This window comes from Macrobrachium rosenbergii, chromosome 51 (assembly GCF_040412425.1).
Source record: "Macrobrachium rosenbergii isolate ZJJX-2024 chromosome 51, ASM4041242v1, whole genome shotgun sequence".
In the NCBI taxonomy this organism is placed as follows: Eukaryota; Metazoa; Arthropoda; class Malacostraca; order Decapoda; family Palaemonidae; genus Macrobrachium; species Macrobrachium rosenbergii.
In genome coordinates, this window is record NC_089791.1 from 36,002,855 (window position 1) to 36,025,020 (window position 22,166).

At 40.7% G+C, this 22,166-nt stretch overlaps 1 protein-coding gene across 1 annotated transcript in view; it reads right to left on the reverse strand.

Annotated features, from left to right (window-relative positions):
* The window catches only part of Bcat (Branched chain amino acid transaminase), a 71,504-nt gene extending 62,236 nt beyond the window's left edge, over positions 1-9,268 (reverse strand). The window contains exon 1 of the mRNA XM_067095307.1: positions 9,120-9,268. Coding sequence (XP_066951408.1) covers positions 9,120-9,185 — 66 coding nt within the window. The 5' untranslated portion in view covers positions 9,186-9,268. The remainder of the gene's footprint in view (positions 1-9,119) is intronic.
* Positions 9,269-22,166: the final 12,898 nt, after the last annotated feature.

Below are 22,166 nucleotides of genomic sequence, written 5' to 3' on the forward strand. Positions count from 1 at the left end.
TCGTGGAAAGACATAAATGCAGGAACATTCCGGTCTTGATTAAAAGATTAGGGTCGTGGTTTTACCATGTAATTAAAAAGGAGTTCCTTTTCCATCAGGTGCACTGAAATTACTGGTTGGACCAGTGCTCCATCAAGGTTATACCTCCAAATTGATATCATATATATATACATATATATATATATATATATATATATATATATATATATATATATATATATATATATATATATTAAGCGCCAGGTAATCAAGAGCATAATGGTTCCTACGATATTCGTACTTCGTTTGCTGAGTTATGGATGAATTAAGTTCTTCATTGGAGAAGGGTGGGTAGAGCTCTCGGCTAGCACGCTGTTGGCCCAGCGTTCGAGTCTCCGACCGGTCAGTGAAGAATTAAAGGAATTTATTTCTGGTGATAGAGATTCATTTCTCGTCATAATGTGGTTCGGATTCCACAATGGCTGTAGGTCCCATTGCTAGGAACCAGTTGGTTCATAGCCACATAAAATAAATCTAATCCTTTGGGCCAGCCCTAGGAGAGCTGTTAATCAGGTCTGGTTAAACTAAGATATACTTAGCTTTTTAACCCTCTTTGCACTAAAACTTCCTTAATAATGGCCACTTCACACAAACACAGGAGACTCATCATCGACATGTCAAGCCCCTAACACACTTATGCCATTCTGCTCCATCTTACACTCACTGTCACATTGCCTGTAAACTGATACTCTTCCTTTCCAACACCTCTCCTCTACTCAGCTATCATTGTCGAATTAAACCCTTTTCACTTACCTATGGTCCTCCATTTTCTCCATATGACCACACCATCTCAAAACACTGTGATCCATCCTTTCCCCGACATTTCTCACCCTTTCAATTCTTCTCATGTCACATATACTGAACAAACACTGTATCTCAACACCTCTGAACTACATTCTTTAAAAAAGAAAAGTTGGTTCTCTTAACTTTAAAAAGAAAAGTTGGTTCAACAATTCCTTCACGCATTTCTCTCGTTGGCTTTGGTAGGCATTTCAAATCTCTTCCCTACCTTTAGCAATCGCCCTGTTACCTTTCTGGCGTCACCTAGGCTTATTCTGTGAATCCTCTTCCATCCTGCAACCATTAGTTACATTCACTCCCAAACACCTATATATATACATGAGTTCATTGCTTCCATTCTTCATCTTTCCATATTAACATCCATTACTCCAAATTCCTGGTTTCAATCTTACCTTACAAAAGAGCAGGCAAGACAGAGCTCAGTTGGCGCATCGACACGCCGATAATGAGCCTTCTGCACATGGGTGACAAGCTTTAGTGTCATTCAAAAACCAAACAATTTCAAAAAATTTTCCAGCTTCTGGCTTTTCTCTTCATTATCACCAAATCATTAAAACCATTCTCCGCGATAACTCTATACACATGCCAAACTGCCGTCAAAAAAACCTTTGATTGTTGACGCTCAAAATGCACTGAGTACTGTAGGCCTATTAAAGCAGATTTTACACTTACAAATCAGCTACCCGACTTTTTCCAAACGAGTAGAACATTTCTTTCTATTACTACTCTCTACTGAAATCGCCAAAAAATAAAAAAACATTAAGGTCAATAAAAAAAAAACTTACTACTACATCCAATTTATGACAATGTGTGAGTCTAATGCCTTAGGTAACCAATACGAACTATACAGTCTACATCTTTCACAACCAATAAAAATTGTCCTTCCATAAGTGTGTATATATACATACATACATACATATATATATATATATATATATATATATATATATATATATATATATATATATATATATATATATATATATATATATATATATATATATATATATGCACAAACGTAGTCGTTCAAGTACTTTATTCTCAGTGACAAACCACAGTTGGCAGTAACATTTCATTATCATCACCTAACGACTAATAACATTTTAACAATCCCAACCAACAACCCCGGCCCCCATACACACAGTAATAATCCATCACTTCAGCTTCATGTATATGTAATGTAAAGGAGATAGCTATGGCACCTCGTCTGAGGTACTATGGCCATGCAATAAGACGAGAGGAGGGATATGGGTGAGGTGGGAGTTGGGGAAGAAGATGCAAAGGATAGAAACATACTGAAAAAGTTTGCTCGAGCGCCCAACCCTGCTATACAGTGGGACTAATAAGGTCGAAAGAAGAAGAAGACTTCAGGTTCATCTGACAACAGCACTGGATGACTGTACGAAGGGTGTCAAAAGTTGCCCCGAACTCGTATTGACAGTTTACTAAAATTTCGTGCGTACCGGAATGGTGGAAGACAATACATTTGATGGCGTTTAAATACTATTGCTATTTTTAATATTATAAAAAGCAGGTCAGTAGGGAGAAAAGAATGTCGAAAAGTAAGGACTACACTAATGATAATCATGTGAGTCTAATAATAATAATAATAATAATAATAATAATAATAATAATAATAATAATAATAATAATAATAATATATGAGTGTGTGTGTATTCCAACCATTCATTCCATAATTTGGTCACCGCTGCAATGAAACTTGTAGAGAATTGTGCAATATTAAACCTCACAGAAAGTAAAGTAATATAAGAATTAGCTACATGTTTATCAATACGTCTTGGAATGTCTGAATGCAAAGGATAATTACAATTATGAAAAGTTTAATAAAGCTATTCCGACGCTGGGGCCAGAGATTTAGTAAAAAGATATGGAATAATATATGAACAGAACTGAAATTTTTATCCATAAATTTTAGATATGAGTCAGCTGCTGAGGAGGAAACAATATTCAAAACGTGGGGGGAAAAAATACTTTACTGACAAGTCTCCAAAAATACCGTACTGTATATACATTCGTATTTTTTTTTTTTTTTTTTTGCGTGGCAGAAAAGACACACCGGATGTTTCTTAAAGGTGAACTTGCATTTAAGAGTAACGCCTACAATTTCAAATGAGTTGCCTGCAGTTGAATGCGCGGTCAGTGATAAGATCTGCGCGGGAAATCAAATACCTTTAACCTACTGATATTAGTGCTGAACTTCATCCCAAACTTTGCAACATGCATTAATCTTTGCTATATCTCTGCCAAGAGATTAAGCAACCACTCGTTTACAATCAGGTGATGGGATCGACGCACAGAGTAACTTCATTATGCCAGCAACAAGTTTGTTTTCTAGACCGAACAACATTCATGCGTATGTGGATAACCGTGGACCAAGAATTCCACCCCGAGAAATACCAGAAATCACATTCCGGTAGTCACTGTAACGCCCACCACCAAATGCTGTTTGCAATTTATTAACCTCGCGATTAGCAGGGGAAAAAGCAGCACGAAGTCAAGACCGCATAAGCCGGTGAAAAATGTCACCGAACCTGATATTTGACTATTTGAAGAGCTTCTTGCTTATAAATTTTTTGTGTTTATAATTATTTTACTAATGTTGCTGGTGAAAATATATAAAAAAATTAAATATGGATTTGTAATCGGATGCTTTATACAGTAGGATCCATCAAAAATAATCTATGCCGATACTTCATGGGCATTCATGCAACAGCTTCATACAGATTCCAATCTTCTGCAATGTGAACAGGATGTGGCGAACGGACCTATAGATTGATGGACATTGTTGTCTAAATATAATAAGTCCCGCATTAACTGCGGAAGTATAAAGACTTCAAAGCAGAGAGTGCGATTTCTGAATGAGACAGACAGACAGACAGACAGACAGACAGACAGACAGACAGAGATACTGTACACCGCTCCCTTGCCTTCAGTACTAAATCGTGACATGACAAACCGATTTTTGGCCTTAGGCCTACCGCACGGTATAAACCTGTTACTGCTTGCGCAGGATCCTATATTAGACTATAATATGCAGTGCCTGCGCCTGCTGGCTGTTGCACCGTGACCCGACCCTTGAAAAAAGGCTCTAAACGCTGACAAAGGTATATTTTTACTCTTTCGAAATAACGAAAGAGAGGTTGTCATCTTGATTTACTTTGCCTGCAAGAAGCTTTTTGTGGAAAATGCAACTTCCGCAATAAACACCGTGCTTGGAATTCAAAACACAGGGTGAAACTACAGTGTCACACCCCGTTCTTTATTTGGTATGCTTAGGAGAGAGGCTATCCAGATACCACAGGTTATCCTAGTCGGTAAAGGAGACAAAAATATACCCAAAACACAAATCTCGAAATGTTTATGACACGAAGTTATAAATATACCCAAAACACAATTCTCGAAATGTTTATGACACGAAGTTATAAATATACCCAAAACACAATTCTCGAAATGTTTATGACACGAAGTTTAATCACTCGTAAAAGCACGCTCTCTCTCTCTCTCTCTCTCTCTCTCTCTCTCTCTCTCTCTCTCTCTCTCTCTCTCTCTCTCATGTCTGGATAGAATATCGTTCTTGGGAGACAATATATTCTAGTCATTACCTTTTTTTTTATTGCCAATTGACCTATGAGGATGCAAGCTCCAACAACATAGGTAAGTAAAATGTCCACACATACTGCTGCTTCGGCAGAGCAACCAGTCATGTAAGCCCTAGACTCAATCTAATTAGTCGGCTAAGTAAAATACAGATAAGGAACGTAATTTCTATAATTACTATACTGATGATGCCAAAAAATGAAACGAAAATGTTCTTATGAACATGCTGGCAGCAGTAAAGGACAAAAAGAAAATAAACTAAGACTAGCAAAATTTCAACCTGCCGTTAATTCTCTTGATGTAAATACAGAATGTGAAAACTACCAAAAAATGATGATTTCATTTCCCCTTTTACAAGTCTGTAAACAATCATTTCTCTGTAAATAAAAGACATTACACAAAATTTCACATGAACAAATAAAATTCTTCGGTCAGTGAACAGTCCTTACAAATGACTATTTCTGAAGATAACTATCCGGACAGCAATTAGCCTATGATTCGACCTTCAAATGAAAATTCTCACATGAGAACACGATACACTTTAAATTAAGCACTCGGGAATCGTCATTTACAACGCACAAACTGGAATAAGTGAGAGTATGAACCTAAAAAAAAAAACGATGCCTAAGAGGACCGTTACTTTTGAACATTAGTTTGATAAGATTCCCGCCTGCTAGTCAAGAGACTACGAAAAGTATAACGGCAACTAAACCAAAGACCTGAATGCTTTTCACACCCGGGTAAAAGAAGTGCCGACTACCCTGCTTTGTATTCCAGACACCTCAAAGTTCACAATGAAGTTCAATACACTAAAGCAAATGTCAAGCAGATCAATACGCTTTTGAATACATGAAAGGATATTGAATCGAACATTTGCAATTTCTGGTATAGTACTAGTGTATGAATGAACAAACGGCAAAGACAGTAATTTAGTATAGCTTGGATTTTATGGCCAAGTTCAACAAAAAATAGTAAGTAAAATGATCACCGGTACAACTTCAACAACATCGTCAATAAAATGGAACTGCTATCCCAGTCCAAACCTCTCGATGTTATTCGTACGCATTAGTAACATACAAAGGTTTATTTACACTTCCTATGAAGAGTCCCAAAATAAATTGTAGCATTCTTCCCGCACGCATCACAAAAGCAACTATCGACAGCGATGAGGAGACCTAACCTCACCACCTTACAAAGTGTTACATCACCCCTTATGCGTACAAACCTCTGACATACTGAGTGGCTAGATATTAGCCTGACACTGCAACAGTGTTAGCATTACCAAAAATGTTCTCCCGTTTTCTTTAGTTCTGTGACAGAAAACATATGCTGATGAAATACCTTGATAACAGATATTGAAAAAAAAAACTTTCATTTCATTGCGTAATTGAAATTGTAAAAAGCTGGCTTCATGAACTGCGGGACCCGTCAGGGCAAGCGAAGGAGGAGGCATCTGGCAACTCCATAATGTTGTAAATTAAAACTAGTACTTAATTAAAATTATTTTAACAATTTGTAAACGTGCTTCTTGTTGCGTGTTCACATATCTAGCGATTTTGTTTCAAAGGCAGAGTTAGCAGATGACTTCTAAGCTTGCCTAGAGTGTACCGAATTCATGAAGCCAGCTGCACCACTAAGTGAGCAATTGTACATTCAGGCTCACACTTTTATTTTGTAAACGTCAACATTTACTAACAAAAAAAAATCTATAAACCATTAGATATCCTCAGCACAGTTCTTATAGGAAAAACAATGATAATTTATGTTCACCAGATTTACACAAAATCATTTTTCATCAATAAGTTATGGGTCTCCCAACGCTAATTTATTCAACTTTTTTCATGCTTCCAAAATCGTCAACTTGAATCGCATCACAAATTTCTGAAATATCGGGAACAAATAAATGATCTGTCAGACACACGTTAGAGACAACATACGTCAAACAAAGCAAAAGTCAAAAGATCTGACTTAAATATCGTTTTTCTTGGAAACTATTTTCGACGGAATACCAACATAATAAATGTTGTAGTACGATATCATTATGTTGGATGGAACAAAACAAAACCAGTCTGCCACCTATTGAGGGTAATGGAGGAGGGGGGGGGGTTTGCTGGGTTTACAAGAAAGGATGGAAAATTACTCCGCGCGACACACCTGTGCAAATTACTTACAACCTAGTACTTTTACTCCTAACTCTTTACCGTGTTGCGATGAAGCTGCCTCTCCCTGTGTGTGTGTGTATGCGCGCGCGTGCGCGTGTAAAAAGACAAGAATGCGATGAACTATCTGATAAACTGACTTAACTCTAACAACCTCTGTATACCTAAAAAGCCCTCACAGCAACATCACAAGGCAATATACATGTGCATCCCCCCAGCATTAGGCGAGTCTGGGTTTTATGACTACCCACTTCTCTGACCTTCGCGGTTCACCCACGACAGAATGGGTGGGGGGAGGGGCGAGCATCATCATACCCCTAACTAAACAAGGAAAAAAACTTACTGGGGCTTCATAAAACTCCCTTAAGTACTATTGATATCTATTCATTTCCTTTGGAAATTTGACTACACTGGTGCAAGGAAACATAGGTACTGCAAAAAAGTAAGACCTTGTTTACAAACAAGGTCTTACTTTTTTGCAGTAAAAGACAATTTTCATACCATGCAAACAAGTGGGCGATGAAAAAAAAATTTTTTTTTTTTTTAAAGACGATCTGGTTCAAGTTAACCACGGGGCAAACTAGCCTTACGTACAGGTCTGAGGTGGTCGACGAGGGGTTCTTGCAATAAAATATCGAAATGCTATTGCATATAACCTAAACATTTAATCAATTCAATATATAATCTCTCTCTGGCGGTATACTTTTAGTTATGTCATACATTTTATAATCTGATTAAATCCTGACCTCACACTAACGCTAGAGTCAAACACGATTATCCAAGAAGTGTAAAAGCTCGGGCAAACTGCACAGGCCAAAATAAACGACATGACACGGAAGCTGACCTAGAAGCTACAGAGAAAAATATAACTTTCAATGCGTAAACTAAATACTTTGTCACATCAACACGCCCATCGTATCTACTGCCCTCCTCAGCTGACATATGGCCCCATTCTACAAATAACTAGTTGTAATAGTGATCACTAATCAAAATATTCTCTCCACAGGAATCAGTGAGCCACCAATATCAATTAAATATATCAATTAATGAAAAAGCATCACGCTTCGATATTATGCAATAAAACGATAAATACTTTTAATAAAATGAATTTCATTTTAACGAATATAACTTGCAAGGAGGCTCTGCAAAACGTTTGAAAAATCGATAACATTTAAATAATGTTTAATTGAGAACGTCAAGGAAAGTTACCAACGGTGATCGATAAGTTATCTAAGGGCTTCTTCATTTTGTCAGGGAATTCGTGTTGAGTGAAATAAAGCACGAACGGGAATGGTAGAAACATGCAATACGTGTAAACATTGTGCATTTAGACGAAGCACTTACCATGAGCAAATTTTAAAGTAAGCCTTTGTGTAACTGAATCGGTTACGCAATGCTGACGTAACACAGCGTCTAACGGAGTAGGCTAGACATAATACCTTCGCACGCTCGCGACTGGCCTTTACTTGAATATTCTGGGCATTCTACGCGTCACACTTCCTAACATACAATTGCATGATAATCGACGTATGGATTAATCGACTGTGAATATACATAAACGTCGAAAAACATAGTTTCCCACCGCAAACCATTTCATTAACGAGGTCTTTTGCACAGAGATCCATTTCCTCTACATCGTGTAAAGGAAACAAAACACCTATGTGGCAAACTGAGACTGCAACAAACGGCATGAGCCAGCAAAATGCAAGTTACAGAATCGATGACGCATTAAAAGATTTTTCCGAGCGCTACGTTTATCTCAAACATGGTTACCGCCTCAGCCTCCACCAACTCCACTCCACACCTGACACTATTTTCCCCTAAAGGACACGAGCAGGGGATCATCAAAATCTCACCAATAACAAGCAAACATGTCTTCGAAATAAACATTCTGGAAGGTTATTTCCTTTTGTTTATATTGCTGCAAGTGTTACAGACTGGTTACACGCGTCCATGACGTACGACACGCCCACCCTTCTTCCGATTGGTGGAAGAAGAGGCTCGTTCTGTGACGTCATGATCTCACCATAAGCCGGCTGCTGCTGCTGCTGCAGGTCGATTTTCATTCTTTCGTCTTTTTCTTTCATATAAGAAGTTTTGCCGACTATGAATTTGGGCGTACGCGTAAGTTCTTATGCGTCGAAAAATAATCCTGTTTTGCTCAACTGAGATATTCCTGCATCCACAATTTTCATCTTACGTTAAAAGCATGCGTATCTACGTGGAAATAATATTTATTTATTTATAAAAAAAGGGTGTTTGTTTCATTTGCAAAACGGTTATTACTTTCAACACGGCTAAAATACACAGCCATTAATCTCACAACAATTTCATGACCTCAGGTGTAGCTTACCAATTTTTTCCATTCGCCATTCACACAAGGGTTGAGCTTTTCAATATTGGCTAGTTAACAGTAAGTGCATTTACAGATTCCGAGCAGTAACAAACAACGACAACACTTCTACGTCATGCACATAGAATATGGCCATGGTGAACACTTACTCGATGCCCTTGTCTGCGTTTCCCGAGCAAATTATTTACGAATCTGGTGGCGCGAACAGCGTACATCCTCACTCTACCTGTGATTGTTGACTACTGCCGTGTGTGTAGTGTCTGTCTTGGTAGTGTGGCCTGTGGCGGCTGCGCCATGGTAGGGATTTGGGCCCCCGTCTGAGCCAAGGGACCCGTGCATATATACCTGGTATACTATAGAGTTTAACCCAACTTGCTGCAAATCAAGCTGCCCGACGCTTAGACCCATAACGTGGCTGCATTCATTCTGACTCTCATGAAAGTTACGCCATTCTTTTGATGGTGCACGTGGTAAGTCCCTTAGCTAACTCGAGTGAAATATGATGACTGGAGGTTGACTCTGTTGTTGATCATAATGGGAAAATCTCTGCAGCGTTACAATTTATTGTCAGAGTACACGGTGGTTGCTGCCAAAAGGCTGTGAATGCAAGTCGAAATAAGTTCTCATTTTCCCTTAAAATAATTTTGAAGAGTAAGAATGACATTTGGGCTTAAAATAAATTCTCTCTCTCTCTCTCTCTCTCTCTCTCTCTCTCTCTCTCTCATAAAACATGCTGCATTCAAAATATTCGTTACACTAGTTGGTATAAAATTCATCATCTTTGCTTTGATGTTGATACTGAGGGAAACAGGGATGACAGAAAAGGAATGGGCAGAGGCAACATGGATGATACGAGTGGTATGGGTAGCAAGAAAAAGAGGGGTGATAGAAGAGGCATGAGCAGTGGGAAACAGGGATGATAGCAGAGGTATGGGCTGAGGGAAACAGGGATGATAGCAGAGGTATGGGCAGAGGGAAACAGGGATGATAGCTGAGGTATGGGCAGAGCGAAACAGGGACGATACGAGAGGTGTGGGCAGAAGGAAAAAGGGATGATAGAAGAGGTATGGGCCGAGGGAAAAAAGGGCGACAACAGAGATATGGGCATAGAGAAACGGGGATTACAGACGAGGTAATGACAGTGGGTAACAGGGATGATACGAGCGGTATGGGCAGCGAGAAAGAGGAATGATAGGAGAGGTATGGGCAGTGGGAAACAAGGATGATAGCAGAGGTATGGGTAGAGGGAAACTGGAATCATAGCAGAGGTATTGACGGAGGGAAAAGGGATGACAGCAGAGGTATGGACAGAGGAAAACAGGGATGATAGGAGAGGTATGGTTAGAGGGAAAAAGGGATGACAGGAGAGATTTGGGCAGAGGGAAACAGGGATGATAGAAGAGGTATGGGCAGAGCGAAACAGGGACAATAGGAGAGGTATGGGCAGAGGGAAACAGGGATAATAGGAGACGTATGGGCAGAGGGGAACAGGGATGATAGGAGAGGTATGGGCGGAGGGAAACAGGGATAATAGGAGACGTATGGGCAGAGGGGAACAGGGATGATAGGAGAGGTATGGGCAGAGGGGAACCGGGATAATAGGAGACGTATGGGCATAGGGGAACAGGGATAATGGGAGAGGTATGGGCAGGAACAGGGATGATAGGAGGTATGGGCAGAGGAAACAGGGATAATAGGGAGACAGTATGGGCAGAGGGGAACAGGGATAATGGGAGAGTTATGGGCAGGGGGAACAGGGATGATAGGAGAGGTATGGGCAGAGGGAAACAGGGATGATAGGAGATGTATGGGCAGAGGGAAACAGGGATAATAGGAGACGTACGGGCAGAGGGGAACAGGGATAATGGGAGAGGTATGGGCAGGGGGAACAGGGATGATAGGAGAGGTATGGGCAGAGGGAAACAGGGATAATAGGAGACGTATGGGCAGAGGGGAACAGGGATAATGTGAGAGGTATGGGCAGGGGGAACAGGGATGATAGGAGAGGTATGGGCAGAGGGGAACAGGGATAATAGGAGACGTACGGGCAGAGGGGAACAGGGATAATGGGAGAGGTATGGGCAGGGGAACAGGGATGATAGGAGAGGTATGGGCAGAGAAACAGGGATAATAGGGAGACTGGGGGCAGAGGGAACAGGGATAATGTGAGAGGTATGGGCAGGGGGAACAGGGATGATAGGAGAGGTATGGGCAGGGGGAACAGGGATGATAGGAGAGGTATGGGCAGAGGGAAACAGGGATAATAGGAGACGTATGGGCAGAGGGAACAGGGATAATGGGAGGCATGGGCAGGGGAACAGGGATGATAGGGAGAGGTATGGGCAGAGGGGAACAGGGATGATAGGAGAGGTATGGGCAGAGGAACAGGATGATAGGAGAGGTATGGGCAGAGGGGAACAGGGATAATAGGAGACGTATGGGCAGAGGGGAACAGGGATAATGGGAGAGGTATGGGCAGGGGGAACAGGGATGATAGGAGACGTATGGGCAGAGGAGAACAGGGATAATGGGAGAGGTATGGGCAGGTGGAACAGGGATAATAGGAGACGTATGGGCAGAGGGGAACAGGGATGATAGGAGAGGTATGGGCAGAGGGGAACAGGGATAATAGGAGACGTATGGGCAGAGGGGAACAGGGATAATAGGAGACGTATGGGCAGAGGGGAACAGGGATAATAGGAGACGTATGGGCAGAGGGGAACAGGGATAATAGGAGACGTATGGGCAGAGGGGAATAGGGATAATAGGAGACGTATGGGCAGAGGGGAACAGGGATAATAGGAGACGTATGGGCAGAGGGAAACAGGGATAATAGGAGACGTATGGGCAGAGGGGAACAGGGATGATAGAAGAGATATGGGCAGAGGGAAACAGTGATGATAGAAGAGGTATGGGCAGAGGGGAACAGGGATGATAGAAGAGGAATGGGAAGAGGGAAACAGGGATAATAAGAGAAGTGTGGGCAGAGGGGAACAGGGATAATAGGAGAGGTATGGGCAGAGGGGAACAGAGATGATAGGAGACTTACAGACCTTACAGACCTTACAATTCGTTCGGGTTGCCCCAGGTCCCTCAGTGTGAGGCGCCTTTGATGTCTACCAGAGAGTTGCTAACGCATCTTCCGGTATATTTTGCATCTTCCAGTCTTGGATGGTCTGGGATGCATCTTAGATATTTGTCGAGCTTATTCTTAAACACATCTACGCTCACTCCCTGTTATGTTCCTCAGATGAGCTGGTAGCGCATTGAATAGGCGCTGCATTATCGATGCTGGTGCGTGGTGGATTAATGTCCTGTGTGCTTTCCTTAATTTTCCTGGTATTTTTTGGCACTATTAATCTACCTCTGCTTGCTCTTTTGATAATTTAGTTCCATGATATTTTCAGTAATTCCTTCTATCTGTTTCCATGCTTGAATTACCATGTAGCGTTCTCTTCTCCTTTCAAGACTATATAAATTTAAGAATTGTAGTCTTTCCCAGTAGTCAAGGTCCTTAACTTCTTCTATTCTAGCTGTGAATGACCTTTGTACACTCTCTATTTGTGCAATATCCTTTTGGTAGTGTGGGTACCATATTATATGCAATATTCAAAGTGGACTACGTACGTACGTTTTATAAAGCATAATCATGTGTTCAGCTTTTCTTGTTTTGAAGTGCCGGGAACAACATTCCCATTTTTGCTTTGCATTTTGCCAATAAATTGCTATTTGATCATTGCATAACATATTCCTATTCAACATCACACCAGGTCTTTAACTGCTTCCTTGTTTGTGATTGTCTCATTATTAGGTCCTTTTATATGCATATAGCATTCCTACTTTATCACCATAGTTCATTGATTCAAATTTATCAGAGTTAAATACCATCCTATTTATCTCTGCCCATTTATATATTTATTTAGGTCTCTTTGTAAAGCGAGTTCTATCTTCATCACAAGCAATTTCTCTACTTATTCTTGTGTCATCTGCATGAAACTTCTTACTACTGAGTCCTTAACATTACTGTCTATGTCTGCAATCATAATCACAAACAGCAATGCAGCTAACACCGTACCCTGTGGTACACCGGATATTACCATGCTTCATCCGATTTCTCATCGTTTGCAATCACTATCTGTTTCTGTTTTGAAAAAATTCTTTTATCCATCTTCCTACTTTGTCAACAATGTTATGTTTTCTAATTTTTTTCGCTAATATATTATGATCTACCTTGTCAAAAGCTTTTGCAAAGTCTAGGTAAACCACATCTGTATCTTTTTCATTTATCATATTTTTATATATGCTTTCATGGTGGACTAACAGTTGGGTTTGTGTACTTTTTCCGGAGTACAAAAACCATGTTGTCCTATATTGAACAATCTATTTTTCATTAAATGTTTCATTATATTTTTTATTACCCTTTCATATACTTTCATATGAGATGTCAGACTCACAGGCCTATAATTACTTTTGCCTCTAGTCTTGAACCACTTTTGAAAGTAGGAGTAATATATGCTAATTTATGCTCATCATAAATCTTGCCTGTATCTATACTTTCTTAATAATATTGCTAGCGGCTTTGCGATTGAATGAACCACTTTCTTTAACAATATGACAGGTACTCCATCTGGTCCTGCTGCTGATCCATTTTAATTTCATTAATAGCCTGCACAATATCGGCTTCTGTAATATCTATATCTGATAAGTATTCAGTATTTTCATCTCTTATTTCTGTATCATTATCTTCATTTTCAATTCTAGGTGTAAATTCACTCTTATATCTTTCTGCTAATATGTTACATATTTCCTTTTTTCATTCGTTAATCGCCCTTCAATTCTTAGAGGGCTATTTCTACTCTTATTTTATTCATCTTTTTTGCATATGAATAAAAATTTTAGAGGTTTACTTGATATTTTGTAGTGTCATTTCTTCTAGGTTCCCTTTTTCATTTTCTTTTGATTGTATAATCTTTTGTTTCTGCATTTTCTATCTTACTTTTAGTTCCATCACTTTCCATGCATTCTTTTCTTTTGCAAGAGCTTTTTCCACTTTCTAATTTTCTGGAACAAGATCCTTCTGTCTCTTAGAATTCGTGACTGATGATTACTTTTTCTTGGTATATATTTTTCCACTATTTCCTCTAATATTTTATATAATATATCGGTATTTACCTGTATATCATCACTTACAAATATATTTTCCCATTCTTTGTTTAATTCTTCATTTATTTTTGACCAATTTATATTCTTACTATAGAAATTGTATTTTCCATATCCTTCCCATTTTTTCGTTTCTTGCTTTTCTCTGTTTTCATATGTTCTGGAACGGACTGTTAGTTCTATGACATTATGGTCCAGAAATACTCGTGTTATATACTATTATTTCTTTAACATAGTTCACCTCGTTCACAAATACTAGATCTAAAATATTATCCCTTTCTTGTTGGTAGGTGATTTATTTGCTGAATGTTATGTTCTAGTAGCATATCTAATAGCTTTTCAAATTGCCTCTTATCTTCTGCACTACTATTGCTGTCTTTTTATATGTATAAATACAACCACAGTCTCCTATTCGTTCTTTCCATTCTACAAAAGGAAAGTTAAAGTCTCCGGTTAGGAGTATAGTCAGTCCTTGTGATTTCTACATATTTCATCAATTTTTCAATTATTATGTCAAACTCTTTAGTATTAGGGTCTATATATTACAATGTTCACTAATTTTTTCATATTCAAATTCTACCGCTATTAATTCACATTCTGCGTTACTATATTTCTCACAGATTTTTCCTTGATTGGCATCTCTCCCATATATCAGTTGGTTCCCCCTTGATTTCTATTTTTTCTATCTGATCTATAAGTTTGAAACCCTTTATCTGGTCATCATTACAGTCTCTTGGGAATACCAGGTTTCACTTATATTCAATATTTCTATTTTTCATTTGGGTTAGTTCTTCTAAGAACTCTATCTTTCTTTTGAGTTACTCGAAACTAAACCCTGCGCGTTCATCACTATGATGGTTTGCGTATTATCTCCATTATCTAATATGGGTAATAATAAGGATTTTCCATGTCTCTTTCCTGTTCTGATATGTTGATCTTTTTCATTTCAGAAATTCGTACATTAAAAAAATCCAACTTTTCCATTATACTTGTTCTTCCAGCTTCATATTTATTCACTTTGTGCATAAACCTGCACTATAACCTGAACTTTCATTGGTATCCCTTCTATTATTTTCATTATATTTTCAGCAGATTTGCTCCAATTTGAAGGATCGTATCCTTTCAATATGTCTGTGAATGATTTCACATCTTTTTGGTCGATGTTGCAATTTATCTCCACGATCAGCAAACCAAGTTCCCTTCCTGCCAATTCATCATATTGAATATCTCCCTATGCATGCAAAGATTTCTCCACCTTTTTGCCACTATTGGTTGACTCCTCCATGATTTTCAGAATTTATTAATTCACTCGTACACAACTTATTAGACGGTTTATCACTCTAATCTGATATTAAGCTAATCACCGATAGTTCACGAACACTTTTAGCTATATTTCATTACTAATTGTATGTAAGACGCGCGTATTATCGGGTAGATTATCCAGACCATGAATGATTCGTCTCACCGAGAGAATGTCACATCACAGAGAGGTATGGTTAGAGGGAAAAAGGGATGATAGGAGAGATTTGGGCAGAGGGAAACAGGGATGATAGAAGTGGTATGGACAGAGGGAAACAGGGACAATAGGAGAGGTATGGGCAGAGCGGAACAGGGATGATAGGAGAGGTATAGGCAGAGGGAAACAGGGATGATAGGAGAGGTATGGTTAGAGGGAAAAAGGGATGATAGGAGAGATTTGGGCAGAGGGAAATAGGGATGATAGAAGAGGTATGGGCAGTGGGAAACAGGGATAAGAGGAGAGGTATAAGCAAGGGGGAACAGGGATGATAGCAGAGGTATGATTAGAGGAAAAAGGAATAATAGGAGAGATTTGGGAAGAGGGATACAGGGATGATAGAAGAGGTATGGGCAGAGGGAAACAGGGATGGTAGGAGAGGTATGGTTAGAGGGAAAAAGGGATGATAGGAGAGATTTGGGCAGAGGGAAACAGGGACGATAGAAGAGGTATGGGCAGAGGGAAACAGGGACAATAGGAGAGGTATGGGCAGAGGGGAACAGGGATGATAGAAGAGGTATGGGAAGAGGGAAACAGGGATAATAAGAGAGGTATGGGCAGAGGGGAACAGGGATAATAGGAGAGGTATGGGCAGTGGGAAACAGGGATGATAGAAGAGGTATGGGCAGAGGGAAACAGGGACATTAGGAGAGGTATGGGCAGAGGGGAACAGGGATAATAGGAGAGGTATGGGCAGAGGGGAACAGGGATGATAGGAGAGGTATGGTTAGAGGGGAAAAAGGGATGATAGGAGAGATTTGGGCAGAGGGAAACATTGATGATAGAAGAGGTATGGGCAGAGCGAAACAGGGACAATAGGAGAGGTATGGGCAGAGGGGAACAGGGATGATAGAAGAGGTATGGGAAGAGGGAAACAGGGATAATAAGAGAGGTATGGGCAGAGGGGAACAGGGATAATAGGAGAGGTATGGGCATTGGGAAACAGGGATGATAGAAGAGGTATGGGCAGAGGGAAACAGGGACAATAGGAGAGGTATGGGCAGAGGGGAACAGGGATGATAGGAGAGGTATGGTTAGAGGGAAAAAGGGAAGCTAAGAGAGATTTGGGCAGAGGGGAACAGGGATGATAGAAGAGGTATGGGCAGAGGGAAACAGGGACAATAGGAGAGGTATGGGCAGAGGGGAACAGGGATAATAGGAGAGGTATGGGCAGAGCGAAACAGGGATGATAGGAGAGGTATGGTTAGAGGGAAAAAGGGATGATAGGAGAGGTATGGGCAGAGGGGAACAGGGATGATAGAAGAGGTATGGGCAGAGGGAAACGGGGACAATAGGAGAGGTATGGGCAGAGGGGAACAGGGATAATAGGAGAGGTATGGGCAGAGAGGAACAGGGATGATAGGAGAGGTATGGTTAGAGGGAAAAAGGGATGATAGGAGAGATTTGGGAAGAGGGAAATAGGGATGATAGAAGAGGTATGGGCAGTGGGAAACAGGGATAAGAGGAGAGGTATAAGCAGGGGGGAACAGGGATGATAGCAGAGGTATGATTAGAGGAAAAAGGAATGATAGGAGAGATTTGGGAAGAGGGATACAGGGATGATAGAAGAGGTATGGGCAGAGGGAAACAGGGATAATAGGAGAGGTATGGGCAGGGGGGAACAGAGATGATAGCAGAGGTATGATTAGAGGAAAAAGGTATGATAGGAGAGATTTGGGCAGAAGGAAACAGGGATGATAGAAGAGTTATGGGCAGAGGGAAACAGGGATAATAGGAGAGGTATGGGCAGAGGGGAACAGGAATGATAGGAGAGGTATGGTTAGAGGGAAGAAGGGATGATAGGAGAGATTTGGGCAGAGGGAAACAGGGATGATAGAAGAGGTATGGGCAGTGGGAAACAGGGATAAGAGGAGAGGTATGGGCAGGGGGGAACAGGGATGATAGCAGAGGTATGATTAGAGGAAAAAGGGATGATAGAAGAGATTTGGGAAGAGGGATACAGGGATGATAGAAGAGGTATGGGCAGAGGGAAACAGGGATAATAGGAGAGGTATGGGCAGGGGGAAACAGGGATGATAGGAGAGGTATGGTTAAAGGGAAAAAGGGATGATAGGAGAGATATGGGCAGAGGGAAACAGGGATGATAGAAAAGGTATGGGCAGCGGGAAACGGATGATAGAAGAGGTATGGGCAAAGGGAAACAGGTATGACAGCAGAGGTATGGGCAGAGAGGAACAGGGATGATAGCAAAGGTATGGGCAGAGGGGAACAGGGATGATAGGAGAGATATGGTTAAAGAGAAAAAGGGATGATAGAAGAGATATGGGCAGAGGGAAACAGGGATGATAGCAGAGGTATGAGTAGAGGGAAACAGAAGGGAACAGGTATGATAGGAGAGGTATGGGCAGAGGGAAACAGGGATGATTGTAGAGGTGTGGGCAATGGGAACAGGGATGATAGGGAGGTATGAGGAGGAGGTAACAGCAGCATGACAGGTATGATAGCAGAGGTATGGGTGAGGGAAACAGAGGAATGATGGGAGGTAGGGGAAACAGGGATGATTGATAGCAGAGGTATGGGAGGTATGAGGGAAAAAAGGCATGACAGCAGAGGAATGGGCAGGAAACAGGTATGATAGCAGAGGTATGGGTAGAGGGAAACAGGGATGATTGATAGGAGGTGTGAGGAAACAGGGATGATTGTAGAGGTGTGGGCAGGGATGATGAGGAGAGGTAGGAGGAGAGGTAAAGGCATGACAGCAGAGGAATGGGCAGTGGGAAACAGGTATGATAGCAGAGGTATGGGTAGAGGGAAACAGAGGATAACAGGTATGATAGCAGAGGTATGGGCAGAGAGGAACAGGGGTGATAGCAAAGGTATGGGCAGAGGGGAACAGGGATGATAGGAGAGATATGGTTAAAGAGAAAAAGGGATGATAGAAGAGATATGGGCAGAGGGAAACAGGTATGATAGCAGAGGTATGGGTAGAGGGAAACAGAGGGGAACAGGTATGATAGGAGAGGTATGGGCAGAGGGAAACAGGGATGATTGTAGAGGTGTGGGCAGTGGGAACAGGGATGATAGGAGAGGTATGAGGAGAGGTAAAAAGGCATGACAGCAGAGGAATTGGCAGTGGGAAACAGGTATGATAGCAGAGGTATGGGTAGAGGGAAACAGAGGGGAACAGGGATGATAGCAGAGGTATGGGCAGAGGGAAACAGGGATGATAGCAGAGGTATGGGCAGAGGGAAACAGGGATGATAGCAGAGGTATGGGCAGAGGAAAACAGGGGTGATGTTAGAGGTATGGGCAGAGGTAAAAAGGCGTGACAGCAGAGGAACAGGCCGTGGGAAACAGGGATGATAGTAGAGGTATGGGCAATTGGATACAGGGATGACAGAAGAGGTATGGGCAGTGGGAAAAAAGGATGATAGGAGAGGTATGTGTAGAGGGAAACATATCTAAGTGAATAAGAAAGAGCCAAATGAAAGAGGCTTAAGAGACGTAAGAACAGCGAGAGGAAAATGCACATGTTCAGACATTTTGCATGATCCTATAGGTTACAGTTTCAAGTGTGACAAAATAAACTCAAGTCCTACATGAAATAGAAGTTAAAGAAAACGTGATTGTCGTATTCCTCATTCATAGAAAGCGAGATACACGAAATTGATGGCAACCATTTACGTTCTGAATCGTTGAAAACTCTTTCAGAGATGGTAATGTGTTTATGGGTAGGGGTTGAAAATGTGGTTGTAAATGTAATTTAGACAAGTTAATTAGGTAAAACTTTATTCCACTAGCGTGCCCGTCTGGTTGGGTAAATACTAGTTAACTCGCAAGATGGGTGCCGTTTCTAGTACCAGCCCCTTGGGGATGAACGTAAATACAAAAGCATAAGGCAGCAAATATCAGAAAAAATAAACAAAAGACATAAACGTTACCAAAAATAAATAGGGGGAAAGGCAGAAAATATCCCAGGTGGCGACTGGCGGGAACTAGGCCACTGTAGTAGTCTTCAGTTTTACCGTTAGTAACTGAAGGAAGGAAGTGAGACCGCATGTGGGGTTAAATGATGTCTTAGGGACATCAGGGCGTGTTTGTGAGTGTAGGATGGTAGAAAGACAGCATAAAAGCAGTAAGAGGTGGGATGAGGAAATAAAAAGGTAACTGAGGGGGAAAAATGGAATTATTTGAGGTGCAGTTGTATGAAAGGAGTGAAATCTTACGTAGGCTTACAGGAAGGTGGCCAAGAAGAAAGTGAGAGACAAAAAGAAAGCACATACCGAGGGTAGAAGGGAAATGAACAAGCTCTTTGTGTAGAGAGAAATGAAGTTCTACATCGAAGTAAATGCAGTGAGAAAAGTAGAGGAAAATTAAATGCTACAGGAAGTACGGACCAGTTTTGAAGAGTCCTCAATACCAAGGAAAACGTACAGCTTATCTCTAAAGGATCGAAGGGAAACCTAGTTACAGTAAATGTTTACCAGTATAATGTTATCTTATATTTTCATTTCCTTGGGTCAAGTGATGCAATGCTGTGAACAATAAAGTGTAAACACGATGGCATTTTCTTTACAGCCACTTTCGATGCAAAGCCTTGTTTACAGTGTCTTACACCACTCACACGCATACACACGCATACACACACACCCACACACACACACACACAAAAGTATAATCGAAACGCCCACAAGTACTTGAAGTATCCTGCTTTTCCAACTACGGTTGCAGCTTGGCTTGTAATAATAATAATAATAATAATAAAGCATTTTTTCGTAGGGAGGTGGTTATTTATATATAGTACATATAAGGCAGAGCTTACTCTACCATTTGCATGCATTTACACAAATACGGTTAGAAATATGTCATCACTCATAATCAGATCTAATATTTTTGTTCCTTACATAAAACCATACATACCTGCGTAGCGATACTTTAGTGTTTTCGTTAAGTAAAGGATATATACGATTTAACGCATGCAAAGTCTAAAGACAGTGCTTTATGATACATCGCCACGCCGTTGTTCTCTCTCCGTAGGGTGGTAGTGCTGTCAGTGCACCTCATGCGGTGCACTGTAGGCATTACTTAAGGTTCTTTACAGCGTCCTTTCGGCCCCTAGCTGCAATCCTTTTCATTCCTTTTACTGTACCTCCATTCATATACTCTTTCTTCCATCTTACTTTCCACTCTCTCCTAACAATTAATTCATAGCGCAACTGAGAGGTTTTCCTCCTGTTACACCTTTCAAACATTTTTACTGTCAATTTTCGTTACTGCGCTGAATGACCATGTAGGTCTCAGCGCTTGGCCTAAATTCTGCTCTAAGATGGATCTCACAAACACCAAATGGTAATTTCCACAGTCCGCACTGAAATCTTTAAGGTGAACTGTCACGGCGCCCGGCAAGAGTACGGCTCCCGGCAGAGGGTACGGCTTGCTCACAACAGTTTGAAACCGTCACCTCTCGCTGGAGCAGAGGTATGGTCTCTTACGGAGACAGTAAGAGAGTAATAGTAGTAGTAATAGTTGGGAAATGTCTTTGAAACTGCTCACCAGCGATTTGTCCAGAGCCGCAGAATGACCTGGGGGAAGTGATACGTAAAATCTGAAATGCTGCTGAAGAAACTGTCAACAAATATCGGTTTTTCAAAGATTTTTCCTCTTTATGAGATTGCTCATTGGATCTTGTAATAACATTTTAACTAATGATATTTATATTCAGTGTAAATCTCTCTCTCTCTCTCTCTCTCTTAACCATAACCTAGGTTTTTTCATCTTCTATGTTAACAAAATGATGTTCTATAGGAATACTATAATGTGACAGAACGAGCAAGCAGCTTTCTTGTGAATGTTATTTTTGCAAGTCATGAAGATTTGATAGCATTATATTTCGTTTGGCAAAGCTTCTACAATAAACAGGACTTTGAGATTGAAGTTTCAAAATCAAAAGAATTAGCAAAATATGAATCAACCAAGCTCTAAATTGTGACAACCCTTAAATCGAGGTGACAAATCTGCTTCTTTTTACCAAAATGCATATTTGGTATCATTCTGCTTTATTTGCAGTCCACTGATTCGTAATAGTGTCCGAAAAAAATAATTATATCAAATGCTGGAATGTGTGTCATTCTCATATTGTCGCAATTCTTTTCCTTAAAAAATTACCTTTAAAAGTAATTCTGTCATTTCTTGAGGACTGTCAGTTATTATTCCTCACTGAATTGAACTGAGGTGAATGTAGAAATTAGGCCAAAGGCCACGCACTGGAACCTATGGGGTCATTCAACGCTGAAACGGAAATTGACAGTGAAAGGTTTGAAAGGTGTAACAGGAGGAAAACCTCAAAGCAGTCGCACTATGAATCAGTTGTTAGGAGACGGTGGAAAGGAAGACGGAAGAAAGAGAATATGAAAGGAGGTACAGTAAAACGAACGAAACGGGTTGTAGCTAGGGGCCGAAGGCACGCTGCAAAGAACCTTAAGTAATGCCTACAGTGCGCCGCATGAGGTCCACTGACGGCGCTACCACCCAACGGAGGTTATTATTCCACAATTCATCA